This window comes from Corvus kubaryi, unplaced genomic scaffold, assembly GCF_017639235.1.
Source record: "Corvus kubaryi isolate FWS band 111438036 unplaced genomic scaffold, C.kubaryi_AGA036_p1.0 split3-73, whole genome shotgun sequence".
NCBI lineage: Eukaryota > Metazoa > Chordata > Aves > Passeriformes > Corvidae > Corvus > Corvus kubaryi.
In genome coordinates, this window is record NW_024582091.1 from 41,224,337 (window position 1) to 41,249,015 (window position 24,679).

At 37.9% G+C, this 24,679-nt stretch overlaps 1 protein-coding gene across 3 annotated transcripts in view; it reads left to right on the forward strand.

Moving 5' to 3' along the window:
* SYTL3 (synaptotagmin like 3) overlaps positions 1-24,679 on the forward strand; it is a 37,457-nt gene that overhangs the window by 5,989 nt on the left and 6,789 nt on the right. For 2 of the 3 annotated variants that reach the window (XM_042016359.1, XM_042016360.1), the window contains exons 2-11: positions 289-839; positions 2,277-2,492; positions 6,294-6,358; positions 8,940-8,991; positions 10,272-10,344; positions 11,269-11,341; positions 14,690-14,814; positions 18,281-18,424; positions 21,175-21,353; positions 23,530-23,632. In XM_042016359.1, the coding sequence (XP_041872293.1) occupies positions 730-839; positions 2,277-2,492; positions 6,294-6,358; positions 8,940-8,991; positions 10,272-10,344; positions 11,269-11,341; positions 14,690-14,814; positions 18,281-18,424; positions 21,175-21,353; positions 23,530-23,632 (1,140 nt within the window). In that variant the 5' untranslated portion in view covers positions 289-729. The remainder of the gene's footprint in view (positions 1-288; positions 840-2,276; positions 2,493-6,293; positions 6,359-8,939; positions 8,992-10,271; positions 10,345-11,268; positions 11,342-14,689; positions 14,815-18,280; positions 18,425-21,174; positions 21,354-23,529; positions 23,633-24,679) is intronic. The other variant, XM_042016361.1, reaches the window with a different exon arrangement.

Sequence of the window (24,679 nt, forward strand, 5' to 3'; positions counted from 1 at the left end):
TCCAAAATTTTGTCTCAAGCAATATGACAGTCGTGGGGTCTGTAGGCCTGTGTTCAAAACTAACTTAAGCTTTTTTATTGGTTGTTTTATGTTGACTGTATGAAAAATGTGAAGGTATGTGCCTGAGTGCAAATGGACAATATGGTGAGCCTCCCTGGAGAACAGGACTATCTTAAAACCTCTCCTGTGTCCGAATTACTTCATGAAAGGTTTGAGTGTAACAAAATAGATCCTTCACATTATATGCAATGTCTTGAAGAGATAATGTATTTTTTTTTTTTCCCTTAGGCCCAGAAATCCTAAGTCTACAAGACCAAATAAAGAAACCCAAACCATTTCTGCCACTGCTTACTCCATCTCTTGACAAATTGTCCCTCCATCTGGTGCCAGTTCAAGCCCTATCTGGGACACTGCTGCAAGCTCTCATCTCTTTTGGGGCAACTTTCAGTGGAGAAAAGAAAAGGAAGTTAAAAGACATGTGAAAAAGTCAAGACTGCTGTGACCTGGATAACTGTTCATATTCCCTGGGTAGCAGAGACACTTAAATGATGATCTGTGCAAAGACAGACAAAGTTATTTTTCTTGTCAATGGTATGACACAGTGAAACACATCAACAATCAAGTAAGAGCACAGGCATTTAGGAAACACCCAGACCATCATTCTGGATGTAGTGGAACCCGTAGGACAGGAGTCTTATGAAACAAGTGAAATAGTGGAATTTGGCAAAAATGGCCTGTGAATTTAATCTGAACTTCCTTAAGGAATTGGAACGAGAGGCTGTTCTGGAAGTCCTATACCGTGACCAGATGGTGAGAAAAACAGAGGAGGAAAGAATAAGGTATCTGCTGTTCCCCTATTCCTGTTTTCTGTTTGTTTGTGGTTTTTTTTTTTTTTTTTCCTTCTCAATTACTCTTCTTCCATTTTGTTGTCCTTCTAAATGTACTCCCCTTTTGACTTCTTGTTAGCTAATGCCTTTGTATTCTCTGGGAAATCTAAGGTTATCCAGAGCCTCCTGACTTTGCCATTCTATTGACTCTACACTAAAGATCAGCAAATCCTGTTCACTGAATAATCTACTTGGTGAATTTTACTTCCAGCCTTCACAGAAAGTTCAGTTGTTGGCTGTATTTTTTCTCTTAAGGCTTTATGGCATTCTCATAATGTTCCTATGTATGCATATGTATAGTCTTGGTAACATGGAACATGTTCAGATCTTTGGCTGGCTTGTTTAGCTTACGTTGTTCCAAGACAGGAGTTAAGAATCATTGGATACTTGTTCATTGTGCTAAATCCATCACTGTCCCTTCTCACACACAGCAGGTGGCAAGCACACAGTGCTGCCTTGGAGGTTGTTACTTGTGTCAATAGGTGTCGTTGGTTAGGAAAGGATTTTATTTACTAATTTCACACTGTGCAAGTATCTCAGCTAGGGAGGATAAAGGATAATTCTCCAGCACTTTATTTGATTTATATCTTGGCTAGGACAAGGATTTCCTAGTACCTTGTTTCCTGCTTTGTGATATTGCATCCCCCTGGAAAACTAGGTATTGGTGTGGATAAGATATACATTTTTAAATCCCTTAAATGTGGAAACTTAAACTTTGTCTACATCAAACATTTACATAAGTATTACGGGACATATTAAATGAAAATAATAATAATTATGTGTAGGGTTATATAGAAAGTCTGAATTGTTTAGAAAATCCCTTTCAACTGGTGATGATGTTACTAACAATTAAAACCACAGATCTTGATTATTGGTGCATGCACTGGAAGCAAAGTTAACGACAAGGAGAGGTTTTGATATTTTTGGCTGGTGTGCTTTTTTGTTTTGGTTTGGTTTTTTAGCTTTCAGTGGATGCATTTGTTATGATTATTTTTTTACTTGGTGGAATATTTAGTTCTTGGATAAATATGATAAAAAAACATCAAATGGAAGGGAGCACTGTTTAGTCTCAGTTTTTGTAAGTGAATGCATAATCACTTACATAAAATGATTTCAGCACCCTGCCCTGAGTGGGCCTGAAATGAACAAAACCCCATTTATACTTGACTCTTTCTCTGTTAGTATGCACAGTTCTGGTCACACACACAGAGTTACTGCAAAAATGCTGTATGTGGATGTTTTCAAACAGTGCTCAACAGAGGTCACACTTGAGGGCATATCTCCCACTCAAAATGGTATTGCACAACCAGGGTATTACTAACTTGTGCTTTACATGAGGATTTTGTCCTATGTAATTTTTTTCTTTTCCTTTCTTACCCGTGGGATTAGGAAAATGAAACTGCAGCTGCAGCAACTTCGGTGGAAGGGGGCAAAAAATGCAAGGCATGAATACCAGGAGAGATCTTGTGCTCGCTGTCAGAAGTCACTGGGGGTGTTGATGAACAGAGGCGCAGTGTGCAATGGATGCAGTCATCGGGTGTGCTCGGAATGCCGTGTCTGCCTGAGCCCCTGCCTTTGGAAATGCACCATTTGTTATGCTTATGGGTAAGGAATTTTGCTGGTTTACACCAGTCATCCAATGGATGCCCACTGGTTTCGTGTATCTGTTGCTTAAACAGTTAATGAAACAAAGCCACTGGTGTAATGAAAATGTTGGCTGAAGTCCTGGTAGTGATGAAATGGTTGAGAACTTCGTGTGATACTTCACGTAGTCGGTATTTCCCTTCCTGTGTTTAGCAAAATGAATCCTCAGGGTAGGCCAGAGGTACTGTGAGTGTGATGAAGGTGAGAACAGCGAAGCATAGAAACAGTCGTGAGTTTCTGAGCCACACAGAGAACTCCTTCCCCTGACTCAATGTTGAACCAGTGTGTCCTCACAACCTGCTGAAGGCGCTGTGCTTTGATGTAGTATAGCCAATTTCTTGACAATTTCCTAATCATTATTTTCTGCCTATTACCACAGGAATGAGAAACCAGGATCAATGAATAATTTTAAGTCATGCTTTATAAAATTTTAGAAAGCAAAACTAATTAATAACATTGCTAAGATTTATTCAAATATGGTCAAAAATCCAAATTTGTTTACTTTGAGTTAGTTGGTTTTTTTTTTTTTTACACTGTATCACATTTTTGTATTTCAGGATACAGGAAACAATCTTTCTTTTACTGTACTGGTACTTTTTTTAATATCAAAATATTCCTTCGTGGTCCATTCTATTCATTACAATCTTTCTAAGCAAAAATGGTTTAGGTATACTTCCACATTTGATAAAAATAATACGTAGGCAAAGAATGAGAGTTTTGGAAATTATTCAAAAGCTCTGCTGGATTATATATATCCCTGTAGAAGGGGTGAGGATTTGGATGAAAATTTATTTTATGCCAGTACAAGATGAATCCACCACTCTACTCCCTCTGCAGGTGCAAAAATGATATTAAAATAAAGGGAAATATAAGGCAAAGTATTGGTCTCAAACAAATTTGTACTAGTTTGAAGTAATTTTTTATAGTTTGTAAGAGAGTTATAAACTATCCCCAACAAGATATTTTCTGAATCTTCAGTTTATTTAGCAACTAATATGCAAAATAGGTAGATCAGCTCTACTTATACTTGATACAAAACAGTTACTAGACTTTGGTGCATGTGTTTTGCTGTGTTTCAAACTATATGCATTAAACTGAAAATTCAGAAGTTAACTTTCCATATCCTTCTCTAGGTAACCCTCTCCACTTCTTGGTTTAAATTAGTTTCCAGTTATTTGGTGGCCACAGTGGAAATACCCTATTGAGAGTGGTTGGTTGTTAAGCTGCTTTGTGTAGTGCTGCACACCTTTATTTATTTCATAAGCTGGTCCAGATATTTAGTGGTAAAACCAGTAAAACATTATTTAGATTAATTAAAAGACCTTTTTACTTTTTTTCAGGAAATTACCTTTTTTAAATCTTGCTAATACAGATGGATATGTCAGCTGTTAGTGAATTTCTCTTTATAGCGAAGAGAGAGCACATTTGATCTTTAGTCATGATGTAAAGTCAATTAAATTCAGTCAGACTTCTTCCATCGCCTTCAGTGAGCTTTACATCAAAGCTGCAAATCTCAAGAAGGGTAGGAAGTGCAGCAATGTGGTAGATGCTACTCAGCACCTTTTGTTTATCCTGGTGAGGGGAAAATAGGATGGCTAAGAAAGGTAAGAGCTTATTTTCAAGTCTCAAGTAGCTCTAATTTTGAGTCTTGTTTATCACTAGAGTAATTTTTTCCTGAACCAAACAGCAGCAGCAGCACTATGTAGATTCTCCCCTAGACACTGGGGTCATGTTTGTAAGGAACTTGCTTATACACCTCAGTGAAAGAGTAAGCAGGGATAAGCAAATTTTGTATTTCTTACAAAGTAAGAAAATTTGCAAGCCTTGTGAACTGACAAAGTTTGTATCTTTCACCTGGAAGAGACATCTCTTGTGTGGAAGGAGTTGGTATAGTGTGTTGGGGTTTTTTTAAAGGAATTCTATCTTCTAGGAGTCTAGAATGATGTTTTCTTTGGAGGAGTTTAGTCTATTTTACCTGACAAAGGTTCTTTATTAGGTTTGTTTTCATACTTTTGGTCATATCTTAACTCAATACACTCTTTATCCACAAAAAAAAAGGTATTTTCATTTGGTGTGGTCTAATTATCATAGAATGGTTTGGGTTGGAAGGGACCTTAAAGATCATCTGGGTTCCACCCACCCTGCCATGGGCAGAGACACTTTTCCCTAGACCAGGTTGCTTAGAGCCTCATCCAGCCTGGCCTTGAACACCTCCAAGGAAGGGGTGTCCAAACTTCTCCAGGTAGATTCAATTATCACATGAATCGGTGCAGAACTGGAGATTAAACTCTGGCAGATAACCAGGGCGTAGTGGGAATAACATAAAGGGAGAGCTGGGGTTGAAAATCAAGGCACTATACCAATGCAAAGCCCTTGAAGGCAGAGATTTCAGACATTTGTTAGTTAATAGATGTCCATCCAAGATAAGTAAGTATCCTGTCTCAGTTATTTAAACCTAATTTTCAGACTCACCTGTGTTCAGTTATGCACAAGGATCTATGGTTAGGCGTGAAAATAAATTGTACAGTTTACATGGGTAGTGTTTTTCTTTTTAATATTCTGTATTGCTACTTACAAAGTTACAATTTAAATGCCTAAAGGCTTTAAAATCAAGCCACAGGGCAAAAAGCATCCTACCTACAGTTTGTCTGTTTCAACACAGAATAAGGTGAGGTGTGGAATGGCAGACCCAGGGGTTTTGTTGCCTAGCCATTGGTGGATATCACTTTAGCTCTTATGTTTAGAGATTTTGCTTTCTCAAGAAGATAAGCCCTACATGAATTTACTGTTTATATGCTGTTGCCAGTTTCAAGCCATTTTGGCAGATGGAATGGTAATAAAGAGATTAATTTTATAGAAGGAAAATCAACTACTGGGTAGAGAAGAAAGTTTAGTAGTGCCTGCACCAAGGAAATTTTTGCAGTGAGACCTCATCTTATAATAAGCATCACAAAATTCACAAGGAAGGGAGATATGTCATATACAAATTAGTAAGACGTTTAGGTGAGAATTTGGAACCTGAAGAATCCAGAGAATCCTATCATCAGTTATATTTTTTTTTAATCTCTCTCTAATAACGGCTGAGTTCCAATTGCAGCCTTCAGCAAGAGTAAGATTTGCTGAAAATCTGATCTTGACAGAGCTATTTAATCTGATATAATTTTGTACTTGTTAGTCATTACTTTTCTGATCCTGTGGTCCTGGTGCCTTTGACATCGATGTAACTGATGGTAGTATCCACAAAATGAAGAGAAGAGCCTGAAGTGCTGTCAGGCCTGTGGAGCTCAGTGCTCCCTGGTAGCCATCCCAAGTTCTGCTTGGAACCGTGTCCTCTACCATGTCCACTCCCCACTTCTCAGAGAAGCTGCAGCTGTAAGCAGCCAGCACCCCAGTCAGCACAAGTGCCTGTGCTGCTTTGCAAGTAGCTTGTACAGACTGGAGTGCACCCAGGACTCCTGCCTTCCGAGCAATGCCTAGAGCAGTGGGTATCATGTTCCATGGGCAGTCCTACATTGCAAAAAGGAAAACAAACTATCAAACAAAATCCCTGTCAAAACCAAACTAAAAGTCCCCAAAGGATTCCTCCCCTCTGTGTTTTTTTTTCAGACCCACAGCAAAACCAGTCAGTGGATTGAGTAGTCATGAAATCTTAGTTTTATGGTAGGATTAAGAAAGGATGTTGGATTGTTAAGCAGTTACTGAAAACTTGAAGAAATGTACTTCCAAACATTTTGATTTAAATATCTTTTGATTGTTTTTCAGAGATGTGAAAGTAAAGGCTGGTGAATGGTTCTTTGAGGAACGAGCAAAGAAATATCCAGGTGAAGGTAATCCCTGGGACAGATCATAAACTGCTATATAATGTGTAGTTGTCATCTAAGTGAAACACAGAATGTAGTCTGACACTGTATCTAATGTTTCTTCCATTCTACCATGCAGTCCATCTGTCTATGCAGTAAATAAAACATGAAGACAAATTAACAGAATGCATTTAAAGGTAGAACTTATTTTGTCTGAGTAATAAAAATAAGAAAATTACTGACCCTGTAAATTCGAATTAATGAGCATGTAAGACTTCTAAGAAATACAATGGCATTAAATTAGTATAGAAATGTTATATGTACAGGAAAAAATGATCTTGCATTCATCATTTGTCAAAGTTAAAATTTCAGTTGTTTTCACTGAGGAGGTTCTAAAGTTTAAAGAAATGAGAGAATAGAATAACCACCCCGCCCCCTCCCCCCCATTTATAGCTATAAATCAGCAGAGAGCTAAATGCTTACTGTTTCATTACCTCCAGCCAGCTGGCTGTGCCATTGCCTTGTGCTGGGGTCTTTTAAGTGCCATTGAAAGTACAAAGCCCTAAATGAAATTATAGAGGATGTGGATGGATTGCTCTATGGGGAATGTGTTTTGCCAGCCAAGGAGCTATTATTTTTTGTTTTCACCCACAATAATTAGTGAGGTGGAGAGGATTTCTTTCCTCTATCCCTTGAAGTGCCACTTCAGATAGGCATCTGTTTCATTTTGTGCCTGACTGTAGTTAAATGATACAGTTTCACTTCCAGTATCTGCGTCTGTGTTTAGGAGTAGTTGGTGAAAAGGAAGCAACTGGGCCTTAAATCTCTCTTGGGAAGCTTGAATAGGAAGAATTTTATAAATGGAAGAGCTTAACCCGGCAAAGTTTGGGTACTAGGTGTTTGTGAAAGGCATCAGGCAGCATATTAGGAAACTAAACTAAAGTTCCTATTAAAACAATTAATTTAAAATTTGAAAGATTCTACTGAAGTCCATTCTAGCTAACACAATTTCTCATTTTGAAATATTAGTTGGCTGATTTTTTTAAAGCACAGTTTCATCCAATAACCATTGATAATAATTTCCCCTCATTCTTCTCAGCGAGTCTAAAGCTGGTAATTTTATCAATCTCTCTATTACTGGAAAATTTTGTTCTCAGATACTGAATCTGATATTGCAAGGCACTGACTGTGTGTTTTCCCAGCAAAATAAATCAGATCTCATTTTGAATTATCAAAGCTTTATGGGTGCTTGAAGCATTTTGCTTAGTTAGTCTAATGGTAATGCTGTTGAAATCATGAAGATCTAAGGATGTACAGAAGATAAACCTGCAGGGAGAAATATGTTTTGTTTAGTTCCTTTGATTAGACCAACTGATATATTTAAAGGGGTTAAAAACGTGACAAATTTTGAAACACAGCAACCATTATGCATCCTTCAATCCTGGAGGGACAGTGCCCTCTTTTGGTTTGAAAATATAGCATAACTGAAGTAATCACTGGAAAATAAGTTTAACTGAAAAAAAAATTTTACAGTGAAGTTTCTCATGTTGTAGAGTAAAAAAAAATTACACTGTTATGCTTTTTACTAATCTTTTTGTAGCTTCTACCTAAAGAAAAAGATTACTATTTTCATAAAAGTGGTAGATTGGTCACTAAAGGCAATCAATTTAAAATCTAAGCAAATGTTACTTATCAATAAAAGAGAATTCTGGAGTTCCAATTGAAAATCGTAACATCCATGAACTGATTATTGTTTCTACCACTACTAAGGTCTATTTCTTTTATGTAAGTAATGTTATAATTAATGACATCATCAGCAAAACATGGATCACATGCATGTATCAGGAATTACTAGCGATTAAAGTCCCTCCAGATAATTTTGGTTGGCCATTTGTTATGTGCTTTTAGCCCTTTATTATATTTGTGATCCCCCAGGAACAAACTACAGTTTTATGAGTCTTCATTGTTTGTGCCTGATGGAGCTCTTGCTCCTTGGTGTCTTCACATCATGTGGCTGCTTACCTGAGGAATGTGCTGTGGTTGCCATTTCCCTGCAAGGGATGCTCTTGGCAAAGGGTCCTGCTCCTGTTTGTGAGCTAGTCAGGCATTTTCATCATTGCTCGTCTCTAGTAGGAAAAGTGAAAAGAATTTTTCATGAGATGCAAGAGTTGACCATGTGCCTGCTCTTGTACACGTTTTCAAGCTTCCCTTAGTGTTTGAGTTTTGTGGTTGAAGTGCGCTTTAGTGCAGTGGGCCTGGGCACCACCTGCACTTAGCAACCTTTAGGAATGGGCCTGTTGGCATCTGTATGTGATTGTCCTTAACATTTGTGAGGAGTTCATCTGAATGTGTCACCTGCAACAGGGGAGGAGGAAATCATGGTATGGTTTGAGACGTTTGAGGTACAGGAGAAACTTGTGTGTTGCTTGGCGTGTGTGCTGATACATTAGTTGGGAATTGACTTCACTCCTGACTTGCATGTGCATGAGCTTCTGTAAATACAGGCCAGTTCCTGAAAGGCACTGATTTAAAAAAAATGTTATACAGGCATAAGTAGCTGCTGTTGCTGCTAAATGATCTTTGGAATTTTTCTTTACCTCCTTCATAGGCAGACATGAAACAGTTGGTGCAAAGCTCTTGGAATCTTACCAGAATCTGAGGTAAGGCTCATAAAAGGACAAACAGTCCTAGGACACTGAGAATTTGTATAGGTGATCTATTTTATGTTATAAACCAGCCAGCAGTTTGTATTCCTTTGTTATGAAAAAAAAATCAATACTTTTGGAGTTCAAATGATGAAAGCATAGAAAATTTTTCCCTTTTAGTTGCCAGCAATCCATAGAACAGATCTGATGTACAACAGAGTACTTTACTCTTTGTTTAGAGTAATAGTATCCTACTTGAAACAAAGGGGCATGCATTATTTTTGTTTCATCTGCTTATGTTTTTTTGCATAATTATTTATACAATTTTTTGTTAAACTTGCAAAATACGTTCAAATTATTGTAAATGCAACTTATTTACTAGCTGTCATAACAGCATCGTTATTTGTTCAATGGGAGATATTGCTGATATGATAGTTTTACAATAAATAGTAGACAAGAAGTTAGACATTTTCACTTACCATACTTTAAAAAAAATTAAAAATCTAGTTTACAGTGAATAAGTACTTTGACTAGAGGCTGAAGCATGACCATACTTAAATTATTACCAGTGATATATAATGATGTAACAGTCTGCTTAAAATGTTATTTAAGTAATCCTCTGCCTTAAAATAAACCAAACCAAAAAACCACAACACCAAACAGCAACAACAAAAACTACTACCAAAACCCAAACCAACTAAAAAACCCCCCAAAAGCCACATGTAAAATAAGATACGAAGAAATGTTTTCAATTTAATATAATTGTCTGGCAAGGCACAGCTGTATAAGAAAGAAACTTATATTCAGCTGGATAAGATCCTAACCAGGACTCGATTTTACCTGGGTGTGGCAAAACTAAAAGAGACTCAAAAAGGAAGTTCACCAGCTACCTTAGGATCTGTGATTGTGCTGTGATAACAGAATCAGACAGATTGGTTTTTTTCACAGACCAGGACTATGGAATGACAGGAATGTTTAAAGGGTCTTTAACAGCTCTGAACCTAGGCAAGGAAGGATCCTTTTAGTATTGTAAATAAAGATGACTGTTGTCTGAAAACATCTCTGGAGGAGACATGGGGTGTGTTTTACAGGAATTGTGATTTAGAGCACAGGACACAGACTGTAATACTGCCAGCCATATAGAAGTCTAGGGAGCCTATCCTAAATTAGGTCTTCCTGGTAGTTCTAATTTAATAATTTTACCTGGAGCACCCCAAGATTGAGAAAATAGAAAGGTTATTAATCTGTTGGCATAATATATTAATTGTTGCACTGTTTATCTCTTAAATTTCTAGTAAAATTTCTGTCGTACCTCCAACTCCACCTCCTTTCACAGAATCAGCAGCAGGAACCAATGTGATGGTAAATGTATGTATCTGTAGAATACACATATAAGTGCACCACTTAGGGTGTCATTCATATGAAAAGGTCAGCCACAGCAATGTAGTAAATAACTGCTGTAACATCACCCTGCAATATATATGCAGCCTTTTGTTGATTTGTCTTTATTTTTATTCTGCATTGGTACTCGGAAAGAAGGTTTAGAGGCTATGAGGGCTGTTTTCCTTTAGTTTTCAGTTTTTTAGGGAAGTGGCTAACCACTCTACTTCACACTAGAATGTTGCATCTGGTTTTTGGTGCCTCATCACAGGAAGATTGGACTGAGATCTGAGCACCATTAGAGCCTGAAGGATCCCATGTTCCCATGGCGTTCAATAATCATGTGTCACTTTCATTACTGAATGAAAAACAATGAATTTGATGGGTGCCTTTGCATTCCAGTTTCTAGTGACGGAATAGTAGAACGTGGCTTGGAACTCATAGAAATTGCACTAAATTACTGTTTCATTTAGTTTTGGATCCTCAGGCCCTGGTTTTGAAGCCCACTGCATTTCTGTAAACATTTTTATGTGCTTACCTGGAGTTTGATGAAAGCTCTTTGATTTGGAGACACAGGAGCATCTTTAATAGATAAAAGTATTAAATACCTTGCAACAAATCAGTGATGTCATTAGTTGTATTTATGAACTCGCTATGTGATCTTTCTGCAAGGAGTTCCACTTACACGTGAAGGACCATGGAACTGAAAAGATTACTTTCCATCTTCATCCATTAGTGTGACAGTTTCCAACCATGTCAATGTATGTCCTCAGAAGTATTTCTCTACAGAAGTGAGCAAAGGGCTGCAGCCTTACCATCTGATTGTTATGTGGTCTGCAGATATGTAATCATGGAAACTTTAAAATTACAAATATTTTGTGTTTTCTTACTCTTTGCGTCTCCTATTTGCAGGAACTTGGTGAATCTAAAAGGTTTAATAAATCTGTGGAAAACTTGTTTTTGTCTCTCACGACACATATAAAAAGTAAGTAGCTTTCATTGTCTTGTCATTCCAGAATAATGTAGTCAAATGTTTCAATTTTTTGGCCACAGTGTTGGCCAAGAAATTGTTATTAAAAAAGGCTATTGAGTAATGGCTGAAACAACTAATGCCAAGGCTGTGCCAATCTGAAAAATAATACAGTATATCGAATTCTCCTAGTATTCTGCCAGTTGTTAAATAACCTGATTATATCAACCCAGAACACCTTTCTTGTAAAGATGTGAAAAGACTTTATAATGTTTTTTTTAAAATTCACCAGGTGTTCAGATGCAGTATATTTAATTCATGTTAGAGTAATAACCAATTGCTGATCTTCATGTTATCTGGCTGAACCCCAGCTGACCCTGTCAAAGAGTCTATCATTTAACAGGAGTTTAATATTTTCATTAACTGGCAGTATTCATGAGGACTTCCTTCCTCTTTCTCAGTCTAGTTGTGTGGAATTTTTCAGTGCACATTTCTAAGTGCTATCCAGTCCTAACAACTCTTGTTCCATTCTGATGCTTTTGGTTCCTTCCATTCTCTTGCACTGCCTGCTGTTCCTAGGGGTGCAGGACTGTGTGCACACCTCTAAGGCAAACTACATTGGTGACAGTCAGCCTTTGTGCAAAACAAATTAAAGGCATCAGTGACCAGAGGAAAACAACTTCTGAGCCTTAGGAAGATTACAGAGGCTTGCACATTTGCATGGATTTGAACAAACCGTAGTATTTTCTTGCTAGCTTCAACTTACACAACCCCACATGTGAGATTAGACCTGAACAAATTTGGCTTTTGTGCCTTTCTGCCTTTCCCCCTAACTCTTTTCTTAGCTTTTGTTTGATCTTTCCTTGAGCTTCTTCCACCCATCCTAAAGACCTGTTCCCCTTTAACTATGCAAATTTAATGTTGTGTCTGTGTGAACACAGTAAAGCTATGCAGAGACATAGGTGACTTGCTCCTAAACAGAAGTATATGGTGTTGTAGGACACTACTACTGGAGGCAGCAATACTGGCAGCACAGAATGGGATGCAGAGTAATTTATTCAGATTTCTGTTCGTTTGAAGCCTGGCCATATCCCACAGTTACTGGTAAAGACTGTCAGGACTGCAGCTGAGTGATTTATTAATTCACTGCTACCAAAAGGAAGGTCCTTCTCCACTCACATCTTTCTTCTCTCTCTGTTTCTAGCCTTATGCTGCCATAATTAGCATCTGGGACCTTCTATAAACTGGTTTAGCTAATTTAAAGGGCAGAACATTAACCTAGACAAAACACATAGGTACTTTTCTGCTGTTTTAGTGTGGGCTCAAGGTAAGATATATGTTGGAACATGTGCAACAGAGTGCTGGTCCGTGTGATCAGGAGCTAGGGATGGAGAAGAGCAGAGCAATGGTTGCAGAGGGAGATGGAAGCAAGTTTTTAGTTCAGTTCAGCTGCGGATGAAACCCCACTCAGGTGCTCTCATCCTCAGTTACTGTGGAGCAGTTTAATTTGGGAGAAAATAACAGGCTGCTGCAATCATTGAAGTCAGTAATTAAAAAGTATAGGAAGTCTTACAGAGAGAAAGACTTGGGTTTCTTGACTTAAGACACCAGATTTTTCAGACAATATGGCCTCTCAATGAAACCTGGTACTGTGCTGTTAAACATTTTTTGTGACAAGTGTCTAAAGTTAGTACTCTGTATCTTATCTTGACAAAAATGTCCTGGTTTGCAGAGGTATTTAATATACCCAGCTCTTGTTTATTGCAGTAAATAAACCTGGAGAACCTTGTTCTGCCTCTGACTCTCTCACTGGAGCCTGTGTGTGTGTGTGTGTCTGAGAGCAGTGGGAACGAGGGATCAGCGCATGCAGCACAAAGCTGCCATTGTACAGTCTGCTCCTTTGTGCTGTTACCTCCTGTTCCAGTGTGGCTTGGCAGCAAGAGGAGATTATAATCCAATGGTTGCCATTTGGTGAATGTAAAATGAATTACTGGTTGTAGTTTTATTTGCAATGAAAAATTCCTCTTGGCACTAGAGAGAGTGTCAGTCTTGCTGACATTTGGGTAGAGAAGCCAAAAGAGGAATAGATATGAAAACTGAACATTTGTTTTTTCCCACAATAACCTGTTCTGTAACCTGTTCATTCTAAGAGAATGTGAGGCAAGCTGGTGTTTCTGCCTCTTCTGCTGGTCAAGCTACTCAGATTGTATCTATTCCATTAGAACTCTCAATTCTGGTCTCTTTTATGATCTCTGATTTCACTGTGTATGTTAAAATCCTGGTTTCATTTACAGAGATGGCTTAATTGAGCTTGCCTTTGAATAGGTCACATGGTGCCTTAATGGTGTACGCAGAGTACAGTAAACATCTGAGGACTGATTGCTACTAAGAACAAAACTAACCCAGAGTGTCTTTAAAAATCACACCTAAGTGCCATTGTTTTTGAATACCATAATGTTGTACTGTCTGCTGTCTGAGGTTTTTCCACAGAGGCTCATGTTGTGAGAGAAGTGTTTATTTCTTCTGTATGAATTAAACATATGATAGCTATTTCATGTACTACTTATAAATTTTTAATTCTTCATGAGAATCTATCTGGGATTGACAACAAAGTATCTGCAGCTAAGCCTGCTCATATTCAACTTCAGAAGTCATGGATGAGTGCTGCTCTTCCCTTTAAGTGAAGTTCTGAGTGTACACTGAGGAATAAGAAACGAAAAGTGGAGCATTAAATATCCAGTTGTCCTGTAGATTTATTTGCCGATAAACTACATGTTACTGAAGTGCTAATTCAACAAGGTGCTTAAGTATGGACATAAGCTTATCCGTATGAGTAATGTTATTGAAGTCAATGAGGGCTATTCACATTCTTAAAATTATATGTTGTTTGGGACCAGTGTGTATTATCCCTCCTGTCACCCATATTTTGGATACATTTCTAAATATTTCCCAGTATGATCTTCTTTCTATTTTTCATTATCGTGTTGCTTTATGTTGTTATAACAATCTTGCTTTTATCCTGAACCAAACCAAACTGCTTTACAAATCAAACTATACATAGGGACTGTAGTAGCTGCTTCTGCAAGGAAACTGTATTTGATGGCTTACATTTCCTTGCATTGGCTATAATGATAGGGAGCAAGGAGTATAATTTCCAGTTGAAACAGCATGAAAGATTTAGGGAGGCAAAATATAATTATATACAATATGACAAGCACTTGTCTTCCTATTTCTTTCTTACTGTTAGGAGATCAATGCTAAAGGTGCAGGATGACAGTTTGAAAGCTACAGAATTAGCCTATAAATCTATAGCATTGCTTGCAAAGTTTGTTATAGTGACTTTTCTCTATGTTTTCACTTCAGAAATATCAAAGTCCCAGAATGATATGGCTGACAGGTGTGTCCTAACCACAGATTATGGGAAGAATGTGGAAAGAAGAAAGCAAAGAAGGAGCCAGTCTGACACTGCAATCAACATTACAAGCAGGGTATCCATATTATTATACACAGTCTGTAAGAGCTGTTTCAGGAGTGAAATATATTTGTGAGAGCAATCTGTACACAGTGAAATTTTGCATTTATTTTATGAACAGGATGTAGCTGATGTTCACCGACTGTGGTCAGAACTCTGATTCTTCACAAGGTTTTTGACAGATTCTGCACAATTGATTTCAGCTCAGAGTTGAAATATTAGACTGAGATTTTTGCAAAGGGAGGGAAGGATTGAGGGGATGGGGTATTTTGCTCTTAGGTGCTCACAGACACTCTTGACATTGACTTGATATCTGCTCTATGTGATTGTTGGGCTGCAGAGAGGTGCTCTGTCTTGTCTTCTTCCTGCCCCTTTTGCTGCTGAACAGGACAAGCTATGACTATCCCAAACCCATCCTGATGTTTTCAGAGCGTATTTTAAGTTGGCAGGGAGAAAGCATTGCTGTTTGTTGCTATGCAACTTCCCTTTTCCTTTTGCTTTGGTTACAGTCTCTAGCTTTCAGTATTTCCTTGAGAAGTTTGAGAAAAATCCAGTCATCTGTTTTCCTACAAATTGTGCAGGGCTGAAGATGATGTCACATTTCTGTTTTAGAGTTACACTGAAGATTTTGTTTTGTACACTTTCAGCTCTCTCAAGTGACTGAACTTTGTCCATACTTAGTTTTCCACATAGTGGGTACTTACTGAATTGCCTTGTTCATCTGAATGAGGTCAATGTGGTTTGCTAAGTGCCTGGATTAGATGCTGAGAAAAGGCCTTGCTTTGGGCCAGACCTTGTGGGACATATTACTCACAGCTCCCTTGTGCACTTTGCTTTCCTCAGAAGGGTTAGGTGCTGATAAATGGGAGAGACAGGATGTCAGGCTGCATGGACTGGGCAGTTTGAATTGGCCCAGCAAGGTCTGAGAACTCAGTGAAATTTGTTCTGGTATTTTTGTATGCAATTAAATTATCAACAGAATTGGCAACAATTATTAGTTACCTGAGTGCTGCTTTCATTGTAGCAAGCCACACTTTGGTGTTAACTTTATTCCACAGGCAGAGCACTGCTCTTCTGGTGTGTTGTAAAACATTACAGTTGGAATTTAGACTAGGCTTCATTGCACGGTGATCACAAACAATCTGCCACATTTAAAAGACGGATATGGAGTCTTTGCCTTCAGTAATTAATTAGCAGAAAAATCCGAATTATTTGTATGGGTTTTTAATTGCCCATTTAAAGATTTAGGACTTATGTCCACGCTTTGTGTTGCAGGTTTTGAAAGATAGATTTCAATATTTGTGTGCCAGAGCACTATTTCTCTGAATCATTTGAATGAGTTGGACTATATTTAAGCTAGAATTTTAGTTTTTCTAGAAGTACTGTTGATCTTTTCCTTGTAAATGTCATTCATCTTTGTTTTCCTTTAGGAAGGGTAGCTGTTTACATCCTTACTAGAGCTATGCCTTAAGTTATGGGACAGAACCTGTTTTAAATTACACTTGCAAAACAACTAATTATATTTATAAGAAAATATCACGTTGAAATATTACTTGTTGTGATTTCCACCCCAGAAAGAACTTTCATTTTCAGAGAATGAATCAGAGCAGAGGGTTTTCTGCCTAGAAATAGTGTATTTTTCTTTTAGGAATGACTGTGAAGTAATAACTGTAACCACAAGTTCGAATGTGCAGTGTGTAAGGCTGAGGCACTACTTAAGCCTCGAGAACACTGTCTGTTTTTTAAGTAAGCTTTCTAAATTTGTGATGTGTGCAGAACTTGATTCCTTCAGATTAAAGTTGAAAGAGATCATATTTAACCTCAGTATTAGTGAAAAAACCCAATCCAATGGCATGAAGTACCAGCCAGTGTAAAATCTGGATTTGGGAAATAAATAGTGTTTTCAAGGGCCTCTCATCATCAGAATCCCTAAGTTTATTAAGGGAAGTGCAGTTATATCTGCCTCACTGGGGGAACAAGCAGGCATGTGCCACGTTTGGGAGCTGTTTGTGGTGCATTGGTAGCTGTGGGATACCTCTCCTGTGGCAACAGAAACAGACATTAGAGCTGGCCTGGGCTTGTGACCGGATGCTGAGTTTAGCACTGGTAGCTGTGTTGCCTTGTCAGTCTCTTATGTTCTGTACTGCACAAGAGAGAAGTCTTTCTGATCCAAGTAGAAGCTAAAATTCAGTGTGTAGTAGGTTGTTTTGGTTAGCAAGTGAAATTGATTGTGTTTCTGCTTTTATAAAGCAGAAGACAGTTTCAGTGATAGGCAATACTATTTTGGGTTTGCTTGGGGTTTTTTTGAGGCTGTATTCTGAATGCATTTTCTGTCTGTTTCCCTCTCACAAGGTAACTTAATTCTTGCATCTATTCTTAAGGTAGGACACTTAATAGACATAACAATTTCCGTGTGTTTTAATAACAGCAGACTGGTTAGGATTTTGCACGTCCTGTTTTTTTCAGAAGTAATCTCCATCTATTATCTCATCTCTTGTTGTCGTTCTCTAGTGCTTTATGTTGACTGTGCAGGAGGGATTCTCTCACATTTTCTGTTTCTTTTATGCAAATAAGTCCTAATCCTTTCTATTGATTCAGTCACACTAGACTCTTTTTAGTCTTTCAGGTAATCTGTTACAAAACCTTTTGAAAGAAATTATTTTCTTAGATCCTAACTATATACAATTTTACCTTGCTTTTTTCCTATCCATTGAGGTGTTAACATACTTTTCATAGATTGTAGTATCCCCAGGAAGTGGTGTGCCAGAAGCACCAATATTTTGAGCATATTTCCAGCCCTGTGTATTTGTGTTCCAGCACTTCATTCCATTAACTGTTGCTCTTGGTAACAGAGGTGGCTGTAGATAAATCTCAAGGAGTTTTGATTTATATATATATATATATATAAAACTCTCTCAGAAATTAGCAGGGTTTTCATGGGAAAATTGGAAAGGTGAATGGACTTAGTCAAAGCAAAGTCAAGCTAAATAAGAACTTGGAAGTCTGTTTCTATTTTCAAATCTCTTTCCACTTGTGTTCACTCTTGCATAGGTAAACACAGGCATGTGTCATGCATATTGCAAAATATAGTTTTTAATTTCCTGGAGTCAAGACTATTTTTTTCTTCCAAAATTACTGTTTTGTTAAGGCCTAATAAGGACTTTTATTAGTATATTGCTACTTTTGGTGTGTTATTAGTAGATGGCTGTTTGTTAGTAATTACTGTGGTTGTGATACTTAGATTAGCTGATGGTATGTTGATTTTAGAGAATTATTAATATAATGAGTGTACCAATAACTGGGTTGAGAGAGTTATAAATCAACATTTAAATTAAGTTACTACATTATCTTTGAAGGTGTGCCACCTGCATGACCTTAATCAGTGTCAATTGTAGCCATTTACTGAATTTTTTCCTGAAGAAATTGGGACATTTTTCTTCAATTAGAAAAAAAAACCCCCCAACTTTCTGGATTTCTTACAGATGAAAAGTACACCCAGTCTGCAACAGCTCATCACTGGGGCCCAAAATGACAGTGAAACTCAGAGCAAAAGTAGTTGCCAGGAGGAAGAAGACATGACAACCAGTCCTACAAGTGATACAGTTTTCTGTGATGGCAGAAAACATGTAAGTTAAGGGTGAAACACAACAGAAGAAGTGTTTAAAGGGAACAGATATAAAAGCTTGTGCAGAATGTTGGTGTATTTTGGATTATATTACAAAATGAAAGAGGAATTGTACTTGAGTTTGTATCTGATGAAAGACTGATGCCTTTGCCACAGTCCTCATAGTAACACTGTGAACTTTCTGAAGCATAAGGCAAATTAAATTAATAATGGATAATTGATGGATATATCCACTGATAATGAATAATTGATAGAACAGCTTCTTATGAATTTTGCAAATGCAACTAACATTCTTCCCATTTGATTATTAGGATTGGGGTTATGAATGTGGTACTTTCTCACCTAGTATCTGGCTTTTTCTCTTCAAGCTTCATTTACTAGAAGGGTTTTGTTAGTCTGCAAGAACTGTGGTAGTGGAAATGTCAGTGGAAATTCAAATGTCAGAATGTGAGTGAATGAAGAGGATGGCAGTGATGGAAGCCAGGGGAGCAGTTCATAGGCTTAGGGGATGACATTGAATCATCCTCTGTTGGATGGCATTTTGAATACTGCAAATGAGAGAGAAGGAAGCCAGTTATAAATGAATTCAGCACATGCTTTAAAGCCTGTATGATTAACTGTGGAAGCTAATTTCTCTCTGTTAGTGATGAGGTTAAGCAAGGTGAAGTATCCAAAGAATTCGTGACTGATCTTGTAAAGGAGGGAGCTAAAATGGCTTAGGGAATCAGAATTAAACCAGGCTACTCACTTGACAGAGAAGCAAACACACACACAGGGGCCTTGGTCCTCTCTCATAGTTTACTGCACTGTGGAGTCTGAGGTGTTAAGCTGACAAATGGAAAACAGTTTTGTATTACACTTGTGATTCTCATGACAACCATTTGAGCTGGGCTATAGAAAGCTCAGGCTTAAAACTGAAATATTTTCTACTATCTTATAAAGGTGGAGGTCAAATTGCATTAAACTTCCCTTTATGGGTAATTGTTGGATGTTGAAGGCAACTCCATAAAAAATATATCTTCTAAAACATCAGATGGCATTGCTTCCAGTTATGCTAGCAGAAGTACAATATGTTAAGTCATTGCTAAATCCTTGCTCACTGAACCAAAAGGGGTGACTTCCACCCATCCATGGGATGCCTTATCAGATGTGAGGCATATGTAATGATATTCAGTCCAAACATCATTAATCATAACACCTATCCAGCCTTCCTAAATAAATAGGGTGTTCTGTGGAATAAATATTAGGGACTTTTGCAGAATTTTTTTTTAGGACATATGAGCTTAGGAAAAAACTCTGATTGCATTCCATTGCCATAAAGGATTTTGGTGGAAAATGAGCATTTTCTGGTCTGGTGAATAAAAATATGTCAGTGAATGAAAGAGCAGAGCTGAACAAAGCTGCAAGGGAGATTGATTACACTGATACACGTCTTGTGGAGGGGGCAATATTACATGCAACAAGCATCCGGTCAAAGCAGTCCTTACACTTCTTTTGACCTCCTCAGTAAGCACTCTAACCCTTCTTTTGACACGTGTGTGTTGCTTAGAGCTTAAAAGAGAGAGCAGATAGCCTCTTTAATAAATCTTTTGGTGTGAATTGAGTATTTAGCATGCTGTACAAAGGAAGAAAAGCATCTCCATAGAAGAGAGATACAATCTTGCAAACGCTACTTTGCACTCGTAGCTGCTCGGTTGTGCACTGCAGAACTCCTTGGTCAACCAGTCCTCTGTGGGTTGGTGTTTATTTTCAGGGGGAGGAGTGATCTAACACAGATCTCTTAGCAATCTAGGGCAGTGTTGCTGAGAAACTGATCCCAACAACAGTGGTGCCTTCGTGACAAATGCTGTGTAAAAAGTTTCTAGGGCTCACCTTAAAGAATATCATTATAAATGAATGGAGACCAAACTATTCTGAGTTGATAATTTGTTACAGTGAAGGCAAGATAGCACCCTAAAGTTAAGTGTCTGGGCCGGGCCACACGAAGGATTAGTCTCTTCCTTCTTTGCAGTGTCCTGGCTTCTGTAAATGCTAGACATAAGTACTCTTTATATGTGTGGATGGACCATACATAAAGCATACAGACCTTCGCCCCAAAGGTGAAAGTAGATGAAGGGAGAGCAAAGGGCTGAGGTGAGCTAGGGAACATCATCTTTATGCACCCACATACAACAGCAGGAAGTATTCATATTTTAGTCTCTCTTGAATGGTCTGCAATACAGCGTATGTCGTTTTTATATAGAATTGGGACATCTTGTAAAATATTTACTGGATGTGCAGGCCACTTTGGTATTTCCTCTAATACATGGTAGAACTGAATGTACCCTACTATGAATGTACCCTACTATGAGCTATGTATTAAAAGCAGTCTAATTCAATGGGTTTTTAATGTTTTTTAGATTTCAGAGGGTGTTTTCATTCCCTTTCAGATACTTACCCCATTTTTCTCATGGGAAGTGACATAGCAGTTTTATATAAAGACAGGTTCTAAATCTAGAGGTTACTTCAAGCATTTTCTCAGCCTAGAGAGTTTGCTGAAGAGAAGGGGGCAAAGCAGTAGAATTGCAATTACAGTCATAATTTTCAGGGATGTTATGAAAGCAATGGAATGTTTTATACAGATTACCTTTAATTTCATGATTTGCAGTAGCTTTACAGTCATGTCTGTAAAGGTACTGGCTATTGAGGGAAATAAATGTTTTTTCCTGTTTGATCTGAAACTGCTTTTACCAGACATTTGTCTTTTCTCAGGGGAGTTTGTATAGTCTTAACAGCACTTGCACTGAGTCTGGCAATTTTGGCAAGGCTAACATCACAGGAGAAATAGAGTTTGCCCTAAAGTACAACTTCAGAGCTTGCATCTTGGAAGTTTGCATCAAGGGATGCAGGAACCTGGCTTATGGAGAAGAGAAGAAGAAAAAGTGTAACCCGTAAGTATTTCTGTAAAGAAGGAGAAGAAATGTAAGGAAAATATTCTGCTTTTTACAATACTCATGTATGTTCGGAGTGAAACAGATTTATATGTGATTGTATGCCGAATTGGCACCTTCAAAACATCCAGCATACACACCAATGCTTTGCACACGTACACACTGCAAGACAAACAGGTTTCATACCAGTGCTTATTCCATTTTGACTATTTTCTGCTAGGAATTTTCTTTCCCTGCCTGTGTGCAGGCAGTTGGGTATGTGTGTTGCTGGTGAGTACCTTTGGGCTTCAGGAATAGCTGTTCACATTTTAGTTCTTAAGTTGTGGCTGAAACATGAGATGTCCTGTTTCTAATTTGACTGCTGACTCGCTGTGCGGCACTGGGTGATTGCTATACTACTTGGGTGCTTCCATCTTCTGTGATAAAAGTAGAAATTTCAGGTGCTGCAATGTATTTTAAAATCAAAAGCTGTTTAATGATTATGTACCATTGTAAGAGGAACAAATATCTGCTTCTGCGATTAAATATGCCATAGAAAATTTTGGTTGGATTAAGCCTTAGTGATTTCTCTCTTTATCACTAGAGTCTTCTCTAACCATGCCGTAACCATTGATAGAAAACCACCAGGTAGAATCCCTAACTACCTATTCTTGCCCCTGCTGTCTCACTGTATTTGAGCATTTGAGTGCCCACGTTGGAATTGTGGACTTGCAGTCACCTTCACCCAGAAGGATGATGGGTTTTGTGCATCTTGCAGAGAATATTCATAAAGACAAGCTTGATGATGAGCAGTGCCTTGCTGGAGGAGCAGCCCGTGGAGAAGGGCTGTTTGGGAGCACTTCAGAAGTGGGTCAAGGTTCTCTAAGTCCCCTGGTAATTAAGCCAGGCAAACACTTGCAGGAAGCCTGAAGGGAAATGTGGGAAGTGCTGTGTAGCAAACGTTATGTTCTCTGTGGGTATATATTCCTATATTTCTGTTGGTTTCCAAGCCAACTGAAAGAGTACAGCACAGTTATTTGACGTGCTTGCTGAAAAGCAGGCTTTTAACTGATGTTTAAAACCTGATGAATTATTTAGCTTATTTGCTGGTTTGAAGTCTGACTGGCTATGTTTTAATTAAAATGATCTAGGTTCATAGAACAAGAAGCTAAATCTTCTAGTACCTGTATATTTTAAAAAGTAGCTTTACCTATGGATCAGTTTGGAAAAAGTAGGGAATATGTGTAAGTTCTGCACTGATATTATGAGATACAGCTGATTTTGTTTACCCAGTAAGTTAATCAAGAGGCTGTTTTAAAATTCATTTAAGTCATAATATCTGAAATATGTATATCTACAGTTTAAAAATGGTTTGTATTATGTAAACAACCACTCCTTTCCCTGACAAGCTGGGAGAACTCTCTATTGCTGAAACTCTTTACTTTTGAAGCCATAACACAAGTACAGTACACTGAACTGATATTGAGGGGAATATTTAAGTATTAGTGTTCACTTGACCTACACTTGAGAAACTTTGGGTATGAATCATTGGTGCTTGACATTGGTCCAACTCAGCTTCCAGAAATTTTTTGGCTGGTTTTCTTTGAATCAATGTTAGGGCAATTTTGAGCCCTTTAGACCATCTCCCATTTTCATTCTAGTGACTATTAGAACAATTAGCATTTGTAAGACCTATGAATTATTCTGTATTATTTATATGATAATGCCTTTTTCTCTACATGGTACCTGATGTTGTGAAGATGAGATTTTCTTCATGAATAAGCAGCAGTAACCCTAAAGTTGATTGAGTTTATATATATAGCATTTTTTTGAGCACATAATATGCTGGTTTTTTTCATTATAAAGCTGTCACTACAACTGACAAGGTGACTTCTTTAGGGGGCTGTTTTATCAGAGCCAAGAGTATGATAACAGGATTCCTATTCAGTTCCTAATCCTTTCCCAAGTACAATGGAATTGAAGCACATTAACTTGGTACACAAGGATCCTTAAAGTCTAGCTGCTTTTATTGAGAAAATATATGAATCACATTTTGTCATTTTATTGCTTGGGAACTTACAAAGTCAAAGTTGTTTAAGAATTAAGAAAAATCTCCTCTCATCTAATTGTTTTTATCATTTGATCCTCCCTACCCCTTCTGATCATTTTCCATGTATCTTTCTCTTTTATCTCCAAGGTATGTTAAGGTTTATTTACTTCCTGATAAATCTCCTTGGAGTAAGCGGAAGACAGCAGTCAAAAAGAGCACAGTGGATCCAGAGTTTGATGAGACGTTGAAGGTAAGGTTTGCAATTCCATGCTAAGTGTGCTTCTCTGTGGTACAACCCTGCAAGTTCCAAACTGACCTGCTGGGGCAAATTTAGGAGTCACAGACAATAATAATTTTAAAAATTATGTTTTTCTGTCTAAATAAAACAGTTGCTTTTGGAGCTGCAACAGTAAGTTGCAAACCATTAGAAAAGTCTGCCTTTGTTCAAGAGAATACTTTTAGTGAATACCAGTATTGTTCTGATTTACCTTGTGGCAAAAGTGTCTTCCACAGATGCTTTTACTTGTACAGTCAGAACTTGGGTGTATTGCAGAACAGCTGGAATTTTACACAAGTATCCCTTTCAAGTGATCCCCCTTTGGTCAGTGCCACTGGAAGTGTCTCTCTACAGTTAACCGTATGCCTACTGAAATCTCTAAAACATTGTCTGCTTCCTTTTCCCTGTGCAACTGATGCCAGGCCATTTCTTTGTACTGTCTAATTTCAAACATTAATAATTCCACCAGAGAAGGGTAGTTATGATTTCAGCTCCTTAATGCATCTCAGTATTGCTTCTTGCATCCTGGTTAGAATTCTGCATAGGAAATGGGAGCCATTATTCTTACTTCACAGACACTTCATGAAATATGAAGCTGAGTACTGTCAGCTGGGAGAGCCTGCATTAGTTGGTTGTTCCCAGCTTTCCCAGCTCCACTTTTGTACTCAGATCACTGTAAACCATTTTTGTGTTTGTGTGCTGTGGTGAGCTGCAGTAGAACATAAGATGATGAGTTCTTCAGTAATATATTGTCTTGGAAGAGATAAAAGAAAGTTAGTGGAGGGGCAAACTTGTAGTGTTGCTTCTTGAACTACACAAAAGTTTCAGTGTTACCCCCAACTCTTGGTGTGTATGAATATCAAGAATCAGTAGTGAGTGAAACAAGCAGAATGTTTGTAAAGACCATAGTTAAAAGTTTCATAATAACAAAAAAGGATTTTTGTAACATATATGGTTCTTATACAGCCCAAAGCCTGTCTGTAGGGTTTAAGTTGGGAAAAAAAAAGAGCCAGAAGTTGA